Source organism: Talpa europaea (assembly GCF_964194135.1).
Source record: "Talpa europaea genome assembly, chromosome: 6".
NCBI classification, from domain to species: domain Eukaryota; kingdom Metazoa; phylum Chordata; class Mammalia; order Eulipotyphla; family Talpidae; genus Talpa; species Talpa europaea.
This window is the reverse complement of record NC_140072.1, coordinates 90,272,435-90,297,581: the sequence shown is the minus strand read 5'-3', so window position 1 is coordinate 90,297,581 and position 25,147 is coordinate 90,272,435. Positions and strand designations below refer to the sequence as shown.

The following is a 25,147-nucleotide window of genomic DNA, read 5'->3' as shown; positions in this document are numbered from 1 at the left end:
ATTCCATTGTACTTCTTTACAAGTGTTTCAGTACATTAATTGAAATTAATTTTTAAACATGTTATATGACCCTAAGTATTGAGCTATCACAATTATTTTTAGTATACTGCTGGCCAAAGCAATTTTACTACAAATGTAAATAACTATAAAAGACAAAAAGTAAATTTTTAAAAACACATCTTAATGAGATAAATGGGGCTGTTTTGTTTTCAATTAATTCCGTTTATGTATCCAGTTTTGAATGTCATTGTTTTTGGACTAAGACCACATTGAGCATCAGAGGTTTTTGCTCCTTTTTTTTTTTTTTCAATTTATACATGCTAACATTGAGAGGCCTTCTTCACATAAACAAGTAGATGTGAACGAAGTGAGTTTTCATGTCGCATTGTCACTCAATAGTTCGAACTCTTTCTGAGTTCTATGCCAAAAATTACAAGGTGATTTTCAATAACTGATCAGCTGACAACTTGGTTGGGCACTTCTTCAATTTTTTCAAAATAAACAATTAGATGATTTGTCATCCAGTTATTGAGTTATTCCCTATCTCATGTTTTTCTGGGAAGTATACTTCTCAGAAAGGCACATCTTTACAAATGACTATTAAATTACATCTGTTACACTTTCACTTGGTGGAAACTTGTTTGATATTATATAACCAAAAAGGACTTAGGAAAATAGGAACATTAATTTCAATAAATGTTTCCAGTCCAATCTTATTTTTGACAAAATGCTCTTATCATAAAGTACTTTAAATATATTTTTATCAGGGCCTCCCTGGTGGTGCAGCGGTGAGCGCTGGGTTGCGAAGCTGCCCGCGGCCTCTGCGGCCCTGGGTTCAATCCCCGGCTGCTCCCCGGCCACTGGAGGAGGGTCCCACATGGCGCGCAGACCTCTCCTGCCGCCCGCTGCTCCCCTCAGCAGTGTACTTCGGTCCTTCTGCCTGCTCTGCTCCCCGCTCTGGCTCTGGTGAATTCTCTCACCCTCCGGCGCTTCTGACTGTACCCAGTGCATGTATAAACAAAACAAACAAACAAACAAATAAATAAATAAATAAAACATGCCTCTATAAAATATATATATGTATTTATCAAAACCTTGGAGTTGAAGATTTAACTCATGCAATTTACATCATGTTTATCTAGTGATAAAATTAGTCTCTGTTGTCAAACCAACAAGTAGAGTTAAACTTACTTCCTGTGACAAAATATGACTATGCTTCTATTTCAAGTAAATGTTAATATGTGTTTTAAGGAGTATTATGAAAACTACTAATAATTTATGCAATGAATATTTTAGGAAAGATTATTAAATGTAGACAAGAAGTATAAAAAGATTCAGGTCTAATAAGATTAATTATATCCAAGTAATACAAAAAATGCAATGAAACGTTGTAGTTAAAATGTGTGTGCTGTCTGTAAAGTGAGGAATGTAATTTTAAAAGATGAAGTTCCTCAGTTAAATGTTCTCATGTAGAACTTTGGTACTTTACTTTGGAAAATAATTTAATCGTTACATATAAAAATCAGAAACAATTTCATTAATTTTTATATACACAAAATCAAACATTTACTATGCATTTAATGAAATTAATATTATATATGCTAAAAAATTAATTGTTCTGACAATCTAGCATATATTTTCATGTTTGACTACATATTTCATAGGTAAGATAAAATGAGAACTGGCTAAATGGGAGTATTTCATAATCTGGGTGGATTTAAAAAAGATTTAAATACCTATTGAATAATAAATACAAAATCTAAAAAATACCATAAGATTTTTATCACCAGTCAGTTTTATACCAAGATCTTTAAAAACTTGATAATCTTAGATTCCAGGTGCTTTAAAAGAGTCTGCGTTGCCAATTTGTGCTGCTTCATTGACTCAGAGATATTTTTCTTTCCAGCAAATGACATGTCCCAGAGACTTAACAAATGTTTTAATTTTAAAAAGTTGAAAAACGGTTAGCTTTAAATACATGGGGAAAGGGTCATTTCAGCCATTCCATGTTTTCTGCTCTCCCTTCAGAGGCCTCTCCCTGAAGAAGGATGTACACTTGGTAATTGTTAGATGGAAAACCAGACATTGCCTCAGTCACATCACCACACAATGTACAGTAGTCTCCCCTTATCGACAGAGGATACCTTGGAAGCCCCCAATGGATGCCTGAAACTGTGGAGGGTACAAACCTTATATATCCTATGATTTTCTTATACATACATAGCTGTTATTGACTGAAATATTCACCATTGTGAAGCAATTCAAAAAAGGTTTTTAAAGAGGATATTCAGAGCAAATTCAGGGAGACAGCCTTCAGATTTCTCTGAGTGCCAGTCTCATTCTTCAAAGGTTTGGTTCCAGTTTATATCACCATTTGTGTAGCTGGGCTACATGCACAGAAAGGACACATAATTCCGTAACAGAGATAAAGCAGACATCTGTTTGCATTCTTCATTCATGATAAAGGAGGATGCTGTGTATAATGTAAAATGATCTCTTACCCTATAGTCAGATATTATCCATGTGGGGGAAGGTGCAAGCATCAAGGCTTAGATTTTTTTTTTTTTAATACTAGAGTGTTCCTGAGATGTGAGGGGAAGACTGTGTGGCCAGCTGCTCATTTCTAGTTCCTTCCTGTAGCCACTTGCATCTGGAAGGGGGATAGGGGTGTTAGACTTGGCCCCAGGGCTTTTGCATTAATTTGGCCACAGGCTTCCTCACAGCAAACATCTCCCACTGCCTCCAGGCTTCTGTAGCTGTTCTGCATTGTTTTCAGAGCACAGACATCTCCAACAGACAGTAGATTTCTTCTTTTAGTCCACACTATAATAAAGTTTAATTTATAAATTAGGCACAGTAAGAAGTTAACAACAATCATAAAATTTTATATCATAACAAGTTATGTGAATGTGTTCCTCCCCAAAATACCCTATTGGATATAATATTCAGACCATGGTTGACCAGGGTAAAGGAAGCAGTGGCAAGCAAAACCTAAGATAATGTGGGACTACTGAGGTAGTGACATTCAGAACACCCCACACAGCCCCTCACTGTCATGCCTGGCTTCGTGCCCTCAGAAATATGCATCAGACCTAGTGTGACAAGCCCAAGGCACTTGTGTGGGACTTGGGTTACAAAGCAACTATCCTGAAGCCACTCTGACAAAGTTTCCCTCTATTGGGCACTCTTCCAGAGGTTGGAGGCTTGCATGCTGGAGTGAAATGCACTTAGTGAAACCCTGTGTGAACTGCAGAAGGGAGAGAAGGGACCCAGATAGACGTGTAGGTTTGCTCTTAGGTAGATGCAAGCTGGGAAAGAGTGTGCTGAGAAATGGAGGTCTGAACATCGACTCTGCTAAAGCTTCTTGTGCAGTGTTCCTCTTGGAAAATCTTCGTGTGCCTTTGATTACCACAGATTGATTTAGGACCACAGTCCCACTTGACCCTACGCATCTGGATGACAAGTAAAATAATCCATCACCCAGATGTATCCCGCTCTCTGGATGTTGGTTTCTTGCAGATATAACTAGGACTGAATCCAGCCCTCTTTTTAAAAGTAGTCAACATGAAATATTGTAGACATACAACATACAATGAGTATCCAGTTACCACGCTGCTTTAATAATCGACAACCTGCAGGCACTTCATGGATAACTTCCACGCAGCCTTCCCACAGGATGATGTTGAAGCAAACTCCAGGCAATCAATGTATCATTTCAATTCTATATGTTTTTTCTGTATCTCTAAAAAATAAGGACATCCTAATAATATATAACAGTGATATTATCTCAAATAAAAACCATTTCTTTAATATCAAATAGCCAATTCTCTATCAAATCCCCCAATTATTTAATTATTTAATTATCTTATAATTAAAAACAAGCAACTGATTCAAAACAATCTAAATTAGGTCTGCATGTTGCATTCCTTCCTCCTCTCTTTTTTTTTTTTTTTTTGAGACATTCTTTGCTGAAGCAGCATTGCTGCTCTTGATTTTCCTCTTTTCGTGTGTTTCCTGTAATCTGAAATTCTAAAGATTTCTGACTCAGGTTGGGTATTTTGGCAAAAATATCTAATAGACAGTGGTGTAAATGCTCATCCACAGCATATAACATCTGGCCGTCTCTCTTTTTGAGCTATGGTTAGCAACTGCTGGTCCTTACCTTAGGAATTTGCAAACCAGTGGTATGCTAATATTTTTATTTATCCCTTTTGTTAACTGGAATATTTCTGTAGAAAAAAATCCATTTACACTGAAGTACTGTATGTAGAGTAGAGGACTTAGGACTTAAAAATTAGAAATTTAATATATTTCAAATTGCTGCTCTTTTATATTTGATTTAAGGCCTCCCATACTTTGGTTAAGAGCCATCCTAAAATATAGGATTGCTTCTTCTTGGAGGAACCTGGGAATTAATTTATTTCTGACATTAAGTTTTAAGTTAGCCAATCTTTAAAAAACTGTCATGAGTAAAATCAATTGACATGTGTAGAGTCCTGAGATTTGGTATTTAACCCTTTAATTTCCACTGTCTTTTCTTATAGTCAAAAAAGTATCAGAAGATTAGGATATACATACTCACTTAGCGATCCTATTCCCAATCAGACACAGTACAATGATGAGTATGTTTGGAAATCATATTCTAAAGAAGATTTGATCAAACCTGGGACTTCAAGAGGAATCAAGAACCACAAATCTCACTACATTCAAGTAAGATAATATCTACATACCTGTTGAATTTAATACTGTATCAAAACCCATAGGAATGAAAGGTTTTTTTTTTTAAAATCTATATCAAAAAGTCCTTCATCTTCTACAGTATGATTCTTATGAGACTATTTCTTGGCAACTGTTTCACATTTCTGTCTATCTACTTCTCCCTATCTCCTAAATTTACAAAAAATTATATCTAAAGTGGAATTCACACAAAAAATTAACTATTTTAATATAAACAACTTACTGGCAATTAGTACATTCCTAATGTTCTCCAACCACATCGATCTCATTCCAAAACACTTTCATTGTCCCAGAAATAAACTCCATACCCATTAAGAAATTATTGTCCACTCCCCTCTCCTCTAGCCGGACAACTACCAATCCATTTTCTATCTCTATAGATGACAGATTCTGGGCATTTCATATGTAGAATCAGACAAAATGTGACCTATTATATCTGACTTCTTCCACTTAGGATAATATTCACTTAGGATAAAGACTAATGTATTCTTCATCAGTATTTCATTCCTTTTTATGATTGAGTAATATTCTATTATATGCATATACACTAATTTGTTTATCTGACAATGGGCATTTTGGTTGTTTCTGTCTTTTGGCTATTATGAATAATGGTGCTATGAACAGCTATGTACAAATAGTTGCACTTGGTACTATATATTTTCAAACCACAGGCCTTTTATCATTCCATTGACTCTCTAAAATAGAAATTTTTTTTAAAAAAAAGCTTATCAAAAACTACTACAGTCATGTCAAAATTGAAGAGGTGCCTGTCTTCAATAGATAATATATGTGATACTTTGAAACACATCAAATATGTGTAAATCTGTGAGTTCTGTTTAAGAAATTGGGACACTTTCAGAGAAAGTAGGAAGCTCATTATTATCTCTAAAACTGATAAGGGAAAAAGATCAACTGTTTCCTGTCTTTTCTTTATGAACAATGGCACTGGAGAACCAAACTATAGTTGAGAGGATATGTCTCTTAATAAAGATATTCTAACTAATAAAAAAATGGAAAAGAAATGATAGAGTATCACACTTTGACTCAATTAACCTAGACATCGAGTAGCAACAGCTGCTAACACAGTCATACCAGAGGAATAACTACAATATCTCCTCCTACAGTCTTTCCAAACACCATCTCTCATCTTGACAATGGGTTCTCAAATAAGTTTAAGTCAGTCTCTGGATCTAGTTTCCAACAAGCAAGAAATACAGGGCACACAGCACAGTAAATATATAATCAATAAAATCCAGATTATGGAAAGTTCTATACATCAAAAGGCTTAGTTTCTTCAGTAGAGAAATTAGAAGGGAAAGGAAAGGATGGAGGTGGAACTTGAAAGTAATAGAGACTTAAAAGACAGATTTGTGACAGTGAGTGCCTATAACTATTATGAGGAATTCCAGTGTAAGGGGCAGGTGAGAAGGAGTAATTAGAGGGGTTTAGTGTAAAGAGAGTGTTTTCTCTTTAAGATTGGCAAAATGAAGGCAAGCTTGATATTGATGGCAATGACCCAGTAGAGAGAAAGAAATAGAAGTTGTGAAAGAAAAATAAGAATTGTTGGGGTGATGTGCTGGAGCGCCTGAAGGCCATGGGCGGGGACTGAGCCATCTAGGAGCACCTCGGCTACCCTTCAATCCCATTGAAACATAATGGCAGGCCATGGAGGGTCTCTTCATGTGGTTTTATCAGGAAAGTAGGAAGCAAAGTCAAGAGAGAGGGAAGATGGAAGAGGTAATGGAGGTTTCAAGTTTTATGAAGTCTCTTTGGAGGTGAAGAGGAGAGAGGTCCCACCCTCTCAGTTCCTTCAGGATGCTGCTGAGGCTTCTGCAGTGAGGTTGTTGTCTTTGAGGAGAGGGCTCTTAAGGGGAAGAAGTGACTATCTGATCCTTGGCCAGGGCTGTAATTCATGTGTTCTTGTCTGGAAGAGATGTCTGGTTGCAGGCACAGCTCTTTGCAATCACATTTTTGTGGGCCCAATGTTAAAGTCAAAGAAATGATTGGGTACCTGCATTACAGTTGGGTATCCAATGAGACCTGTTGACAGGCTCCTGCGTCTATCAAAACTGTGCTGTGGTAGCCGATGTAAAGTACTCAAAAGAACATGTACACAGAGACACACACTTTCTGCATTCCAATACTTGAAGCCAAAAGGATTTTCTTGAAAATTGTGTTTGTCATAGGACTGCTTTCTCTGGACACTACCTCGAGGTCGATCAGCATCAGTCAAGAACTACTTCCCTTGGAAAATTGATGCTTCAATGGAAGAGGTCAAGAAGGCAATAGCAAATCAGTTTATTTCCCACACTAAGAGAGACTTTGTGGACAGAACAAAAGGTAAGCATGTTTAGTGTTTTCCTAATCCTTGTACTGCATAGGCTTGATACTGATGGAATGAGCAATATGATGCAGTCTCTTTCCTCAAGGAACTCACAGTGTAGACAGGGAAGAAGGTGATTCAGTAAACAAGAAGAATGCGGTATAAAAGATGCACTCTGTAGGAAATGCGGGTGCAGTGGGTACTTACATAAGGTGCTGAGGGGAGAGAGGTCAGGAAAAGATGAGCCTGAAGGATGAGACAAATTAGCCATGTAAAGATGATGGGATTGAGTTATACCTGTTTCCAGTTCTTAACTGCTCATTTGCTATTTTAAAACATTGATTTAATTTAATTAAACGAATGCATGTATCTACTTAACTATAGTTACCTGCAATGAAATGTACAATGAAATAACAATGTACAATGAAATAACAGCACCTCTCTCCACTCCTAGTCCTGCTCCCTTTGGCAACCAATTTTAATCCTTTGAACTATTTCTTCTTATGTGATCCTTCATATTAAAAAAATATATCCTTAGGGCCTCCTTGGTGGCACAGTGGGTTGAGTGCAGCGCTGTGAAGCTGTCCACAGCCTCTGTCCACAGCTGTCCACAGCAGCACAGGTTTGATTCCTGGCCTGCCAGGGAGATACCCACATGGTATCTCCTAGACCTCTCCTGTCTAGCCCGCTGCTTCTCTCAGCAGTGTATTTCAGTCAGTCTGCCTGTTCTGCTTCCCACTCTGGCTCTGATGAATCTTTTCATACCCTGCACCTCTGGCCTATACACCAGTTCTTGTATACATAAATAAATAAATCTTTTTTTAAAAAAAGAAAAAGAAATAGTGTGTGGAGGAATGTTCTTGAGTGCATTCTTCTAGGAATGTCCTTTTTTCTTCTTTACACTAGTCTGATAGTTTGGCTGGATATGATGGCAATCTTCCCTCAGACAGTATTCCTCCAATGTTTCCCAGTATCCAGGATTTCTATGTGGAAGACTAATGCTGTTTTGATGCCTGAACTTTAGTATCATTTTATTTCCTGGAAAAGTTTTTAAGATCTTCTCTATTCCTGACATTCTGAAAGTTTACAATTGTATGCATTTGTGAGAATTTTTTGCCACTCATGTCCAACAATCAAGGGCCCTTTCAATTTAGAAATTCACGTCCTTCATTCTGGGAACTGTTGCCAGCGTAGTCCTCACTATTGTTCTCCATCTCTTTGTTCTCTTCTGAGATTCCTGTTTGTCTGATTGATCCTTTAAATTTCTTATCTTTTCTCTCCTAATATCTTTCTTTTTGTTAAAAGAAATTTTCTTTTTGAAAAAAAATGCTTTTTAACTCTTCTACTGAATTTTTAAATTTAGCTCTCATATTTTCAATTTCTGAGCCCCTTTTCTTCCTCTCTCTGATTATTTTAAAGCAGCATTCTGTTCTTCTATAGATGCAAAAATCGTCATATGTTTTAGAATCTTTGTTATACTTTATTTTCATTGTTTTCATCTGTTTCTTGCATGAGCTCTATTTTCTCTGAGAGTCTTAATGGTCTGGTAAAAACTTTGTTTTCTGTTTATATTTACAAAGGAGCAAAGGCAGATTTCCTATGAAATTAATAAAAATTGAATCATACTCCGTGTGTTCTTAAAGCGGGTGTGATGGGGTTTTGTAGAGTTGCGGGTCCTTGGGTTCACTCTGGGAAAGGTTTCACCAGAGCTCCTATTTCAGCGGCACATGGTGAGTTCCCCAGGCGAGTTTCTCCATGAGATGGAGACATTAGTCATATTTAAAAAATAGGTTTATTAGGGAAGGGGAAAGGGACAGGTTTGCAAAGAAAAAGCCTGCATGGTTGCGGGCGGGTGACATTGAGGAGAGCGGCCTCTGCTGAGGGAGGTCAGTGAAGAGAAGTCCCGACAGGTGCAGGTCACAGGCAGGCAGAAGGCTGCTGCCCTGTAGAGGGAGAGAGTTGGTGAAAAGAAGCACCTGCATAGGCACAGGTGGGCAGCGGGAGAGCTGCACTGAGCCTGTGCAGAGACTGCACTGATATAGTCCTCTTCTCTTTGGGAGGGGTCACTCCTCCGTGGAGTGGCCTGTTTGTTGCTGATTTGGAATAACTAGGCAAAACCAGGAAGGGACCAGAGATTCCAGGATGGGCCCAATCACCATCTCTTTACCCTCGGGTCTGTGCTCTACTCCCTGTAGCATCTGATCCTGCTTGGGTCTCATGCCTTGTGATAAAGCACTGGTGCCTGAGGATCACGACCACTACAGCTGGGTAAATAAATGGTCATGTTATTCCCCTCGACCCCCACCTCCTTGTGAGTCAGGTTCTGGTAGTGGGGCACCTCCTTTCCAGTCTTTCTATTCTTTTTTTTTAAATTTTTTTTTAAAGATTTATTTGTTTATTTATTTATACAAGCACTGGGTACAGTCAGAAGTGCGGGAGGGTGAGAGAATTCACCAGAGCCAGAGCAGGGAGCAGAGCAGGCAGAAGGACCAAAGTACACTGCTGAGGGGAGCAGCAGGCGGCAGGAGAGGCCTGCATGCCATGCGGGATCCTCCTCCGATGGCCGGGGAGCAGCCGGGGATCAAACCGGGGCTGCAGAGGCTGCGGGCAGCTTCGCAACCCAGCGCTCAACCGCTGCGCCACCGGGGAGGCCCTCCAGTCTTTCTGTTCTTGTCCTCCATCAGGTATGCCCAAAATATGAAGCTCAAGGTCCACAAAACCTACCAGGGTGTCACTCAAATCTGACTGGAAATCACATATAGAGATGGAACTTGTTAGCTGGTGCTTGACTTAGGTGAAAGATACACATTTGGCAGTTGACATTCTGAGAGCAGGACTAGGGAGGGAACTGGATCTTCCTGTTGTACGGACTCTTACTGAATCCCTCTCTTTCTAGTCCAGTATCTCAAGTCACCTACCTTTAATTGTGCCTGGTGTCCCTAAATCCAGAGTTTCTCTGGTTCAGTTCTACAGAGAATTCCTGGTTAGGAAGGGATAGTTGTATGAGTGCATATGAGGCTAAGGAGGTGATCAAGGAAACCACCATGTATCCACGTTTTCGCCCAAACTCTTTAGTTTCAGCCCACAACCTCACTACCTGCCTTCCACTATAGGTGTTACTTCTAAATTTCAACCTGTTGGGGTTCTGTAGTGTGGATGAATTCACTTTTTTGTTAGCCCCCTCTGCAGATTGTTAGTTTTAGTTTCCTCTACTTTGTTAAATCAATTGCTTCATCTCCACTTGGTTTCCATCTTCTAAATATGGGTTAACATCTCAACTATTATTCTGATGAAGTTTGGGGAAGGAGGTGCTTCCCACAGGGTTTCGTGGGAAGCACCATTAACCTCTTCACTTTCTAATCCCTTTCAACCTGGTCTCTGCCCCCATCATGTCATTGAAAGTGCCCATGCCAAGGGCCCCAGTGACTGTCAGCGACATTTTCCTGTCTGCATCTTACCCGACCTTCTAGCAGCATTAAATGTTGTTGGCTGTTTGCTCTTTTTTAAAACACTTACCTTTGGGCTTCTGTGACACCACACTCCGCCGGGCTTCCCTATTCTTTGATGTCTTCTTTCTGATCCTTTTTCTATTTGACCTCTAATAATTTGAATTCTTTAGAGCACCTGATTCCTTTCCAGAGCATCTCTACTGAGGATTAACACAGTTGTATCTCTTTCCCAAACCTCTCCTGAATCCCTGATTTTATATATTTGGGGATTGAGTAGAAGTCTCAGAGGGATTCCAATTTATGACCTATTCTTTTCCCTGTCAACTAACCTCCCTACATTAGCTATATCATACATACTTTATTTATGTCCCCTCCATTGCCTTTGCTACAGGGCAACTAACTGATCTTTTAGACATCTAAATCAGATAATATTATTCTACTGTTTCTTTTCACTAGCATCCCACTGAACTTTGTATAAAACACTAATTCCATTTCCTTGTCTTAATTCATAAGTCGTGCCAGGTGAGCTTGGTCCTTGCTTGCTTTCTCATCATTCTGCATTCTAGCTCCCTCATTCACCAGGTTTCAGTCATGTGGACGTTTTTCTAATTTCTATAAGATGTCAACTGCTTTTTCACCTTTGGTCAGTGTTTAGGTTATCCCCTATGCCAGAATGATGTTCTCCCAGGTCTTTCTGTGGTTTCCATTTGTCACTCTGTTTAAATGTCACCTTGTCTGCGAGATGTTTCTTACTCTTTGATCTGACCAGCATGCTGCCACCGTTTATTTCCTTCTAGAACTTTGCATTTTATAGTCATTTGCCAATTCTTATCTTTTGTTATCTTTGTTTTGTTCTTTCCTCTGCTGCACAGTAAGCTTCCAAAGGCCTTTATCCATCCAGGGTTTAGTGCAATGCATAGTGTATAGGAAGCACTCTAAATATTTGCTGCATGATGCAAATAATACATGAAAGTATGCTTTTTGAAGCTAGTTGGGTATAAAATCAAAAGACCTCCATGCTTGCAGCTCTATACATTAAGTTTCATGGAAAGCATCGGAAATGTCAGCATTCTTAAAATATGTCTTGACCTCCCAATCAAAGTTGACCTTTCAACATGTGCAAATTGCTATTTCCCCACGTGCAGATAAATACCCAAGACTCCTTCCTAAACTTTTTAATGCTGTCTGCGTCTCTCCCTCCCCACAACCACTACCTTAGTTCAGGCTGCCAAGGTCTCTCCCTTGGATGACCTTGGACCCAACTCCTTTTCCAGTTTCTTCTAATCCACTGGCTATACTGTTTCCAGATGTGCAAACTTTACCTGCCTCCTTCAAACACTTCAGTGACTTCCCATTGTCTTCCAGATAAAAGCTAAACACCTTAGGCCTCCCTGGTGGTGCAAGGTGTTAAGCACTGCACTATGAAGCAATCCACAGCCTCTACAGTCAGTCTGCCTATTCTGTTCTCTACTCTGTCTCTGGTGAATCCTCTCACCCCCCCCCCACATCTCTGACCTGTACCCCAGCTCTTGTGTGCATAAATAAATAGATAAAACTTAAAAAAAAAAAGCTGAACACCTTAACAAGAGTCCTATGTAATCTGGCCCTTGTCCACCTCTCTAAGATCCTCCCTTGCCATCTTCCAAGCTATGAGATCCATTGCTTTCCCCCTCCAGACCCATGCTGCACATACACCCACACCCTTTGCGCTTTTCTTTTTCCCTATGGCATACCTCTCCCCTCCATCTTTTGACCTTTGTCTACTTCATCATTTCAGTGTAACTGTAAGCCTCATTTCTCTTCCAGGAGTCTTCTCTGATCCTCTCAGGTGTGTTTCCCAGAACTTCCTCTTACTTCTTTTACCACATTGACGCCATAATTCTGTAATTATCTTTTTATGTATCTGTATCTTCAATACTTTAAGCTTCTGAAGCACAGTCACAATGTCTTATCTTTGTATCCTCACTACTGAATTGAAGTGAATGAGAAGCATTAAAAAGGTGCTAGTTTTCACATACAGACTTGGAGAACTAGACTTTGATGAAATAGAATAGCAGTGTAGGGTAAATGGTTTTCAGGCTTTTCTGCCCTCCTGCCATTAGGATAGCCCTGCCTGATGGGGCACCTGCAGTTCTTACATTGTTGTAGGCTGTGTTGTTTACTTCTGTGGGCCATGGCTCAGTATTGATATATCAGCTGCCAAGAGAAGAAGAAGCAGGAGAAGAGAGGAGAGAGGAGAAAGAAGCCCGAAGAGGGAGAGAAGCCCTGAGTAAAGACTTGCTGGGGGCTTGGAGCCCTGCTGGCCTCCTGGCCCCCCCAGCACTCCTGCCTGCCGTGTACCTGATTGCTGCACTATATATAAAAGCCTGAGAAAAGCCACTGAGAGCTTCAGGACTCTCCTTTACCCGTCTGCCGGGCCAGAGAAAACCTGCTCAGTGCCTTCCTGGCACTACAAGCAGGTAAAGACAGCACAACTAGTTCTCACTTGGCTATAGATTAGGTGCCAGTGATCCTAGTGGTTTTGAATAGTCCTTGCTGAGATTTCCTTTTGGATTAGACCTTTGTGCAGACACTGTATCTCATCTCCAATGGGCCTCTTTGGACTATAACTACTCTTGTATAGTATCATAATTATCAAATGCAAAAGAAATCAGCAGGGAGTGGGAGCTGAGCTCCTGAGGAGCAGAGGTTCTCCCTTGAGGGGCTATAGTGCCAGGAAGGGATGGAGCAGGATCTCTATGATTGGACCAGATGCATAAAGGAGATTCCTGGAGACCTCGGTGGCTTTTTCAGGTTTTTATTGGGATTTTACATGTAGTAAGGCAACCAGGTACACAGCAGTCAGGGGCAACAGGGGGGCCAAGAGGCCAGCAGGCCTCCAAGCCCCCAGCAAGTCTTCACTCTGGGCTCTCAAGTGCTCTTTCTCCCCTTCTGTCTCCTGTTCTCTCTCTTGCCTCTGCTTCTCTTGGCTAACATATCAATACTGCAGCCATGGCCCACAAAAGTAAACAACATGACTGAAATTAACAATGTAACAAAATGCAGGTACCCATCATCAGACGTGGCAATCCTAATGGTGGGAGGGCAGAAAAGCCTGAAAATTATTTACCTTACAGGGGCCCAGTTCCTGGAGGTGTGGTTGGCACTGGGACAGGTTCACTCTTAGTCACAGTTGTCTTATCTGCCAATACTTCAATATGACTGCGGGAACTTCAGGCCTTGGTTTAGATCCCTTTGTATCAAGAGTTCTCTTTTTAATAATACCTGAAGGAACTCATTAACATGGAATTTTATAAAGGCAATAAAGGCATAAGTTGAGAAAAACTAAGAAATACTTTAAGTATATATCACACAGGCAGTTGCTAGAGTGTGGTTTAGATTGCTAATCCGTAGCGATTATGTTTCTAATTTTTTCTTTTGTCTCGCATTAATTTCATAAATATTTAATGAGACCTATTACTGTGTTAAGTACTAAGGATCAATGAAGAATAACATAATATTTATGTTCAAAGGAACTCAGAGTAAGTCCTTATTCCTATATTCTCTGGGTCTTCATCTCCAATTGCTGCTCCTCTATTCTGCTCCATCTTGGTCTGTGCAGAACCTTCCCAGCCTGCTTCTAAACCTACCTCTCCCGCTTCACCCGCAGCTCCTCCTCCCTGTCCTGAGTCCTTCACAGTCCCACCAGCTAAACCACGTTCCATAACCGCGCTGTATACTTTTTGAGTCTGTGTTGACCCATTGTCAAAGTATATCCTTTCCTGTATCTGCTTTTCGGTTCTTGTCTTTCCTTCCCTTAACAGAGTTGACTACACTCTGGGCTTCCCTAGTACCTTTTCAAAGCTCTGAGTGAGGGATTCTTAAGCATATGGAAGCTGGTTTGCTACATAAGTACCTGGATCTCTCTTCCAAAGATCTCCAATCTCTGAGACAAGGCTCACCAGGTATATTTTGGAAAAACTATCCCAGGTAATTCCGATGTATAGCTCTATGTGAGAACCTAAGTTCCAGTGTTATGTTTGAAAGATACTATATTCCTTATCTGTTCATCCTGTAAATACCCTTCTAATTATACCAGTTTGAGGTTGTATTAATGTAAGTCAATAACTTAGTTATCTTTAACCTTGCACAGAATATACATAGGAACTGAAAACATTTGTGAATGGAATAGCTCTAGGGCAGAGGGGTAAATATATGCATCAAGTATTTCAACGGTAATTTGCTATTCTCCTAAAAAAAATTGGTAACTTATAAAAAAACAAGTTACAGATGCTGCTTACTGAAAATAATAACAGATGACTTTCCAAAATATCTTAAGCAATGTCCTGATTTTGAACCCTGGGGTTCCTCCTCCCCCCAATAACCTTGCCTTCTCCTTAGGCACTTTGAGGTCACCCTGAGAGCTACTGAGTACATCGTTCTCTCCTCCTGAGTCATATAAATTAGAAGGCAACGTGCAGTGAAACCCTCTTCCCTGTGCTGGTCTAGACAGAGACCATTTTTTAAAAGTCAATGTGAAAATGCTCTTGGGTGCCAGTAGATGACCTCACGTATTGCTTACTGTATAATTTACATTTGAAATTTTGAAAAGACCCATTGAAAAACTAATCTGGAACAGAATTGAGTTTAGCATCAACAGTAATTTATGCTGTGTGGATATTTCTCATGAAATCCATTTTTTTTTTTTTAAAACACCTTCGTCCTGAATCAAGTTGGTGCTTTATGATGTGCCTCTCAACTAACAAGAATTAGGAATGAACTCATTCTCAGTGAGATGGCTTGTGACACTTTTCTCTGTGACCTGGTAGTGTGTGTGCAACCTGATATTTAGTCGTTGCTCCATGGATATGTAATGATTATACATTTAGTGACTATTTCTTAGCAGGGTTATTTTAAGTAAAGGATAAGCTTCAAGTGTTTTCCAGGTGATGGGTATGAGATGGACTGCCCAATCTGGGGCTGCCAGTCTTAGCAGATAAAAATAAAGGATATCCAGCTAAATATGAATAACACTTTATAGTAAATAAATAATGAATAATTATACTTACAATATGTGGTTACCCTAAAATCCTTATTTATCTCTCATTATTTATCTGAAAATCAAATTTAACTGGTGTCCTTTCTTTTCTCTCGGAACCCTAGCCCTACTTAACATACCTCCGCCTGCTCCCCACCCCAGCCCCAAGGAATGGGCAGACCTACTGGAGAGGACAATGTCTTCTATGTACACCAAGCAGAACAAAAGGACACATGTAACTGTCACACAATATATTCATTAGAAACTGCTTGTAATAATTTCAGCATATACTTCTTGACTTGATAAAGCAGAAAATTATTTCTTGACTGAAATATCCACAAAAAGTACATTGGCCATACCTCTAAGTAAAAGAAGAGTGGGTTTTAGTGTGATAAAATGGATGCTATTGCCAGAAGCAAAATGGAATGAAAATATAATGCTTTTTAGAAATAACTTATAAAGAATAATTATTGCCTTCTATTTCTACCCTTCCCTTAGCTGAGAAGATTAAGCAAAGATCTCAGATGTCTCCAGAGTGGAAAACATTAATTCCGCAACCTGCAGACACCGAATTTCGACGGAACTACCAAATTCCAGCTAAAATTCCTGAGTTTCAGGATTTCGCTTTCAGATATGGATGCTACTCCAGCCTTCCAAATATTTCTCGGGGTATAGGTAAGTACGCCTGTAGTTTTTAAAACAACTTCATAGATTCTGCCCTCTTGCTATGAGATTTCCCGATGCTTTGGACCTTGGCAGGAGCCCTTAGAACTGTCATGGAGAAGGCAGTGGTCTTTGCACAGCAGCTAAACCATGGTGTCTACCCTCAAACACAAGGAACAGTAAGTCTCAGATGAGGCCTGATTGCTTGTGCCTTGAAATGAGTACATTCTCTGCATGTGTGTGGCCGTGTCGGGATTAGGGAACACTCTCCCCCTTTAAAGTAAAAGGTTCAGCTGCTATAAAAGGCAGAAGAAGAGAATCGATGATAGTCAAAGAAGACTTGTCAATTATCCACTGAGATTTATGCATGTGACACAAGAATCTTCAGATCTGGCATCCACTCAATTAAAATGTTCTTTTATGATCCCGATTCCCCTTGTTTTTTAGACAGATGTTTTAAAAGTCCATGACCGGGGCCTCCCCTGTTGGCTCAGCAGTTGAGCGCTGGGCTGCGAAGCTGCCTCTGCAGCACCAGTTCGATCCCTGGCCACCAGGCGAGGGTCCCACTTGGCCCGCAGATCTCTCCTGTGTGCCTGCTGCTCCCCTCAGCAGTGTACTTTGTCAGTCTGTCTGTTCTGCTCCACGCTCTGGTGCTGGTGAATTCTCTCACCCTCCCGTGCTTCTGACTGTACCCAGTGCTTGTATAAATAAATAAATAATAAATAATAAATAAATAAATCTTTAAAAAATTAAAAAATAAAAGTCCATGACTAAGCTATCTTCAGGATACTAGTTAAGAGGATAATTTGATGTCTCTGTGAAATCGTGATTTATTCCTGCACAGAGTTAGGATCAAGTATTACTTTAGACAAAAATCACAAATAGAAGCTTAGGATCTTGAGGTTAGAAGGTAACCTAGAAGTTACTTTGTCTAGGTCCTCATATCACATGTGAAAATTTCTATCAAATTCTTGCCAAGAGGTGATATCAGCCCTGCTTAAACTCCTACGGGAGTACCTGTCCCCCAACGCAGCTCCTTACTTCTTAGATACTGTTGGAAAATCCTTAATAACTGGAATCTTCCTCACTAAATCTCTAGCCACTGATTCTACTTCTCCCTACAAAATAAACTAAAATAAATCCATTATTCAAGGAAAACCATATTACATGCCTTCTAAGTCTTCTCCACTTAGCATTTCCAGACACTACCAGTACACTTCTCAGGACACACCCTCAAGTCTCCAAGTCTCCTCATCCACCTGGCCCCTCCATCTAGCCAGTGGTTCCTTTACAGGGGACATCTGTAACTGAAAGCGGTACTTAAGTGTCCTTAAAGTTTATAAAGATTGGGTAAGGAATAGAAATTATGCTCTCACATCTTGTCTTCATTATTTTTTTCATGATAATTCCATGACAGTTAAACAAAAATTTAGAAATAAATATAAGTAATTTTTGGCTTTGCATTCACCTCATACTTCTACTAGTCTGAACAATAAGTGCTGACCATAGATATCATTCTTCCAAAGTGCTCATCCTAATACACTTGGTCCCTTAGTATGTCAGTCCACATCTGTACAGGAGATGGCAGGAAAAGGAAAGAAACATCGATGAAGGTGTTCATTAAGCAGGTGGTGAATATTGACATCCTAACTGGTCTGCAGAGGGGTCCCTTTCAGGGAGAACTTCTTTTCAGAAACCAGTGATCAAATGCAACCTCTGGCTGTCCTCTCCAATCATTCCCACTTCTGACAGCAGCAGCTTGGGAGTCCCAGCTGCTCTGCACTGTCTTAGTCATGGGCTCCAGCACTTCATGCAGCACCTCAGTGGCCAGTATCAGCAAGGATGTTGATGGAACTGCAAGTTGAACTCTGCGCTGTCCGGGAATGTGCACCAAATAAGGGTTGGAATTCCTTGCTCAGTGACAGCCACCCCTTCCTTATTTTGTGTTTCCCTAGTACCTTCTGTGCTCCACAGCCACATGAAGAATCAAGAGCTCACAAAGACACAAACTATATACCAAAGTGATTATGGGAAAGACTACCTGGATTTCTTAACACTTTTGAAAGCATTCCCTCCCTCTCAAGTCCAAGAGTACCTTCACAGTGTTTCCTGCAAAGGTAAGATGAGGTCTTCAGTTACTGTTTAATGTATCTGCAGGTCATTATCCATTGCTGTATACCAAACAAAGATTGTTCCAACTTCCAGGCACTGCAATTAAATGTTCGCACACACAAAACACTGCCTCAAAAAAATCCCATAGTTTTGTGTAAAACTCGACCATCATTGAAAATATATTTTTCTTAAAGGAGGCCCCAATGACTTTATCTCCACTTAAAAAAGAAAATTCATCGTTTTTCATTCCTTTCTGATCTTGCATTGCCTGGAGTTGAATTGCTCCAGGAGGACTCTCTTTTTCTTACAGTTAATTGATTTCTCTAGCGGGTGTTTGTCCTTTTGCATAGTTTTGTTTTATTTTGTTTAATCTTTATTTCCTGTTTAGTACTTTTTTGTGACAGGCTTTTTTAGAATACATGAGAGTCTTGTATCACATTTTCAAAGAGAGCAAATGTCAGTCACAAAACAAAGACTCATCCCAGTTCAGGGTCTAGTGGTGAGAGTCTGTTGGGAGAGTTTTGGGGACAAATGCTGAGCCTCACTGCATGTGAGTAAAAAGCCAACTCAGAGAATGAGTTGGAAATGAAACTCTTCCAGCAACTGCCCCTCAGCACCTGATGCTAGGGAGCTACCGACCATGCACCTGATCACTCCTCATTTTGAAGCATGTGCCCACCAAATGTAGATGGATATTTTATAGAGAGAGAATTCCCATACCACTAAACTAATGTATTGTGTGCATTTAAAAACAGAGAAAATGTTAAAGTTAGAGGAAGTATAAAGCAAATCTAAATAGAGTATAAAGCAAATCTAAATAGAGTTTGCAGTATTTCTTCCTGCACACAGTAGACCATTTTCTGTACCCCACTTAGTGCTCTAGGCTATGGGGTGTTGCTGATGTGCGTTGTTCCCCAGGGTCAGACTTAAATTCAGGACTTCTTTCAGCTACTCAATAATCCTCTAACTGTTCTCAGTCTCCTGCTGACCCCCTTGGGTCCCCAATTTCTGCCCTTTGCCCCGTCCTCTCTAGTCATAATCAGAAATTGCTCCTCTGAAATTTTCGTTTTGGATCTTCTGCCCCACACAAGACTGAAACCCTACTGTAGGCAAGGCTGAAAGGGGGGTACCCTGTAGTGGAGGGGAAAAGGGGGAGTATTTTCCACCCTCAGAGGACTGACAGCCCGAAGGCACTTAAAAGAGTTTGAATATCGTGTTTCAAGGAAATATAAGAAGCAGATGTTTCGCCTCACATTAAGCAGAGGCAGAAGTCTATATTTTCCACTGGGAGCTTCATTCCTCTCAGCAGATGCCTCTGGGCCAGTTTCACGCGTCAAAAGGAAACTCAGAGGCTCCTTGAGGTCTGCTGGTCAGATCTTCCCAGGAGGCAGAGCAGAAGCTGTGTGTTCCTTCCCAGTTTTGGTTCACATATATGAAAGCATCATCTGCATTTTGTAAGGTGCCCTTTTAACCTTTAGGAGCCACATCTGTTTGACCCTAGAGGGTGAGTACTTCTGGGTTCCAGAAGCAGATGCTCCCGTCTGCCCAGGGACTCACACTGCAGATGGAGCTGTCACTTCTCTGTCTGCGTGGAAACTGTGGTGGCTGCTGGGCACCTCTGCCTCTGTCTGTGTGTCATTTACATCCACTCCTTAGCTGTGTCCCCTGAGGGTGAGCTGAAGACTCCTCAAAGCATTCTGGCAGCCTCTACTCAATTCAGATCTACTTTCTTCAAGATTCTCAAAGTAAAACTGATCCTTCACATAAAAATTCTGTCTACTTGGGGCCACTCAGATGAGGAAACATAATTTGTTTTCCTTAAGTTATAATGGAACTTACAATGGAACTTACTTAGCTTACAATGGAACTTAGGACCAGCTTAGCCTTTTGTTTCTTCATAGCTCTTCTGTTTTCCTGGGTCACATAGGACATCATTTAAGGCAGGGACCTGAATGCCCATACCTGGTCTTGTCACTTAGTGCTGGCTGAGGTGTATGTGGGGCTTCCTACAGGTTCTAGTTCTCATTCCTAGCTTGGCTTTAGAATGGCCACCTCATCAACACCAGCTGTGCTGATGGATGACAAGCAAATAAGAGATTTCCTTTGAATTCTGGCTGCCCAAACCTCTTGTCATTTGCCAGTATTTTTGATACCTGTGTTTTTCAGTCAGAGCTGGTTTATGGTGGAACTGAGCAAGTATACAAGAGGATAAGAAAACTGGGAGAATGACAGTACAAAACACAACAAAGTAAAAACAGACAATTATAAATCGGAGACATACTGCAGGGGAGGAGGAGGGAGAGGGATCAGAGGGAGGGAGGGAGGAGCACAGGACACTGAGGTGATGGTGCACGGGTGCCTTGGTGAAGGAAACTCTATGGGGACTACACCTGAGAGGGTGGGGGAAGCAAATATTGTTTAAAAATGAACAATGTTGTAAAAAAAAATTTAAAAATTAATATAAAAAAATAAAGAAACCCAAAATATTGACATAAGGAAATCAATCTACCATTTTACAGTGAATACATTATTTGTGTAATAAGAAAAATTAAATGTTATCAATAAAGAATGGAATCTACCAAAAAAAAAAGAAAGAAAGAAAACTGGGAGATATTCGAGGCTGAATTTCTGTCATCTCAGATCAAATAACTTTACTGGATTACCTCTCTAGAGAGTATAGCACCCAGAACAGGTACAGTTTGGAAGAGGAGGGCCAGGGTCAGAATAATGGCCTAAGTCAGGATCTGGGAACATGGCAGGATGAGGTGGGATAGAGAAAAAAGCAGGTAGACAAAAAAATAGAGCTGGGGCCTCCCCTGGTGGCGCAATGGTTGAGCACTGGGCTGCAAAGCTGCCCGCAGCCTCTGTAGCACCGGTTCCATCCCTGGCCGCCTGACGAGGGTCCCACTTGGCAAGCAGACCTCTCCTGCCACCCGCTGCTCCCCTCAGCAGTGTATTTAGTCGGTCTGCCTGTTCTGTTCCCCGCTCTGGCTCTGGTGAATCCTCTCACCCTGCCGTGCTTCTGACTGTACCCAGTGCTTGTATAAATAAACCTTAAAAAAAAAAAAAATAGAGCCGGGGAAAAGAAAGGAAAAGCAGCTGAGATAAGCCTTTTATTTTCATTCATTGGGTGTCACTATTGAGTTTCTGTTTATAACTTAAGGAAATCAAACTAGATGTCTTCAGTGGCCATTGTAGTTTCAAAATTGTTGTAATCTCTGGGTGTGATTCAGGCCACCCAAAAGTTTACCCTTTGGGCTTCTGCTCTCTGTTGGTACAGATAGTCTTTTTTTTTTTTTTTTAATAGAGGCATGTTTTATTTATTTGTTTGTTTGTTTTTGTTTATACATGCACTGGGTACAGTCAGATGCAGGGGAGAGTGAGAGAATTCACCAGAGCCAGAGCGGGGAGCAGAGCAGGCAGAAGGAGCAAAGTACACTGCTGAGGGGAGCAGCGGGCAGCAGGAGAGGTCTGCGCGCCATGTGGGACCCTCCTCCGGTGTCCGGGGAGCAGCCGGGGATCGAACCGGCGCGCAGAGGCCGCGGGCAGCTTCGCAACCCAGCACTCAACCGCTGTGCCACCGGGGAGGCCCGGTACAGATAGTCTTATCTCTGCTATTTATCTCCTCCCCTAGAGGGATATTATTATACAAAATCTGTTTTTTTGTGAATTTTTCAACTTTGTTTTCCCATTTCTTTTTCCAGTTAAAGCTGCCATGGATATAGCTATCAAAGGGGTGTTTCTTTCTAGGGGATGATTCAGGATTGTTAAGAATGCATTTATTCCCTCTCTCAGTGAGTTTCATTGACTGAATATCTAAAGTGCTATCTTGATACAAATATAAATAAAAACCAAATCTGTCTCGGGAATGTATTGTCAGATTTGGGAGACAGACATGTAGTTAGAGTATCATAAACTCTGTAATGGAAATAGTATTTGAGCATATTAGAAACCTGTAAGAGGTCTACCTGTGCGTTGATAGGGACCCAAGAGACCCCCCCTTAAAAGTCAAGGATGAATGAGCATGACAAGGAGAGGCAGGAAAACTCCTATGCAGAAGGTACAACTTAAACAAAATCCCAGTGAATCTGCCTTTGCATAATACAGGTAGCATTTGAATGACAACAATAGCCTTTTTGAATGGGTGTTTAAATTGAAAAATTTGACACTCATCTGTTTTATTAAATCATGCCCAACTGTTATATTTAATTTATTTTATTATTAGAAGAAAATTTTTGCTTACTTAAAATTAACTTTTTGGGATAAGGTTTAAAAATTGGAACATTTTTTGCTCATAATGAAAAGGATTGACGATACCAAATGTTGACAATATGGAGCAATACGTTGCTATAGGAGTATCACGTAGTAAGATCACTTTGGAAACAGACCTAGCAGTATCTGATAAAGTTAAATGTATACCTACTCCATGACCTAGAAATTCCAGTTCTGGGTATTGACCCAAGAGGAAAAAAAACCCATAAATTCACAAAATTACTTGTACACAAATATTTATAACTATTTTATGCTTAATTGTTGCAAACTGGACATAACCCAAATCTCCATCAACAAGCAAACTGCGTGGTATAGTCACATCATAAAATACTACTAGTCAATCAAAAAGAACAAATTACTGATGTAGTGTACAAAATGTATGAGCCTCAAAAACATGCTGAGTGAAAGAAGTGAAACATAAAAGAATGCATTTTTATGCCTTCATTTACTTAAATATTTACAAGAGACAAAAGTTATCTATAATGAAAGAAATCTAAACAGTGGCTATCTTAAAGTAGACATTATTGACTGGGAAGGGGTGTAATGGGTCTTTCTGAGGTGATGGAAATGATCTATATCATCATAAGGGTGTGGGCTACACGTACATGTCAACCATTGAACTGTGCATGGAATATTAGTGTATTTCACTTTATGATAAATATACCTCAATTTTCAAATGTTGTAGAAATGATTCAAAATTAAATGTGAGAGAGGGCTCCCCTGGTGGCACAGACAGTTGAGCGCCGCACTGTGAAGCTGTCTGCAGCCTCTGCAGCGCTGGTTCGATCCCAGCTGGAGAGAATCCCACATGGTATGGCAGACCTCTCCTGTGTTGCCTGCTGCTCCCCTCAGCAGTGTTTTTCAGTCAGTCCACCTGTTCTGTTCCTCTCACCCTCCTGCGCATCTGGCCTGTATCCTGGTTCTTGTATGCATGAATGAATAAATCTTTAAAAAAATTAATTGTGAGATCATATAAACAAATACATGCAAATAGAGGCTGCATATTTGGAGAGTAAAATAAGAACACACACACACACATGCACATGCACACATGCACACACGCACACACACACGCACACACACACCCCTGATCTATAGACCTCAGCTGGCATTTGTAACATTGAACATTACAGTATGGACATTGAACATGATATGTCATCACTTGCATTCTTTGTCTCTTTTGGTTTTGGCTGCAAGCATGACAATTGCTAGGGGTGAGCAAAGTTTTACAGCTCTACTTTGTACTGTTAAAAAAAAGTCCCTGCTGGCACAAGGGGTTAAGTCTCAGCACCATGAAGCTATCAGCAGTCACTGCGGCTTCAGTTTGATCCCCAGCCAGGAAGCTAACCCACAGGGCACAGCAGACCTCTCCTGTCTCGCTCACTGCTCCCCTCGTTAGTGTATTTCACTAAATCTGCCTGTTCATTCTGTCTCTGGTGAATCCTCTCACCTCCCCCACCTCTGGCCTAAACCCCAGCTCTTGTATGCATAAATAAATAAATCTTTTTTTAAAAAAAGTCACGTACTTGAGGTTAGAGAATGGTAGATGTTCAGAACCAGACAAGACTCCTCCATTTCACAGATGAGGAAATGGAGACCAGGCTACGGTCCCCTATTAATCAGTTATCACTCAAAGTTTGCAAGCCATACCAATGGTGGTGAGCAGAAAAAGAGCCCCAGCTTCAGTGAAAAGTAGGGAATAGTCTCTATTGTTCTTTTATCATCAGTGCTTCTTGCTACGGACTCAGTAATAAAAGGATAAGGCTGTACTATTGATTGTGATTATCTCTTATGAACAAGGTAGTGTCTAGGTACAGTGCTCACAGTGTTCCTAATCCATTCCAACAACCAAGAAAGGTAACTATTAATACCTTTGTTCAAAGATGAAGAACTGAAGAGATGGAGAGGTTAAATAATTTGCAAATATGTGACAGCACAGAATTGAAACCTAAGTCTGTTTCATTCCAAAATCCATGTTCTTTCCAGTAAGCTTTGCTCATCCTTGAACTTAAGATAGCTCTTTAATCAATAATCACCCAGTTGTGACTTTTTTAGCTATTAGACATGGTATTCTCTGGTTATTTTGGTCTCACCAAGTTTTGAATACAGAGAACTATTATAAGATCTGTGCCTACTTCCTAGAATTTTTCTGTTAGCATTTAAATAGTTAAATAGAGGCTTACATTCTGTTTTTCTTCATAATTTTCAGACAGACAAATTCTTGATCGTTTTATTCGCTCTCACATTGACATTGACGGGGAGATAAGATGAAAAAAAGAAAATGAAGAAAAGATATAACTCAATGGAAGCATTAGACCTTGCTGAGCCATTTTCTCAATAATCAAGGAAAAATAAGATGGCAATTGTTCCAAATATGTTTTGATATTCATGAGTTTGTGCAATTTTATTTTATTTTTAAACACTAAAATTGTATGTATAAATTCTTCCCTTCCCCACACCCCAACATAGCTATATAGCTTTACAGTAGGTTTTGCTATAAGGTCTTTAACTATTCTCTTTTGGATACTTAATTTGTGGTTTCAATTTTTATTTCCTCTTGGAACCAGGAATATT

The 25,147-nt window shown here is 40.2% G+C and overlaps 1 protein-coding gene across 1 annotated transcript in view; it reads left to right on the top strand.

Moving 5' to 3' along the window:
• Window positions 1-24,844, top strand: part of TEX26 (testis expressed 26) — a gene marked incomplete at both ends in the record, with an annotated part of 32,530 nt that extends 7,686 nt beyond the window's left edge. The window contains 5 exons of the mRNA XM_084234882.1: window positions 4,545-4,710; window positions 6,924-7,077; window positions 16,025-16,201; window positions 18,145-18,306; window positions 24,783-24,844. Of these exons, the coding sequence (XP_084091008.1) occupies window positions 4,545-4,710; window positions 6,924-7,077; window positions 16,025-16,201; window positions 18,145-18,306; window positions 24,783-24,844 (721 nt within the window). The remainder of the gene's footprint in view (window positions 1-4,544; window positions 4,711-6,923; window positions 7,078-16,024; window positions 16,202-18,144; window positions 18,307-24,782) is intronic.
• Between the last annotated feature and the right edge of the window lie 303 nt (window positions 24,845-25,147).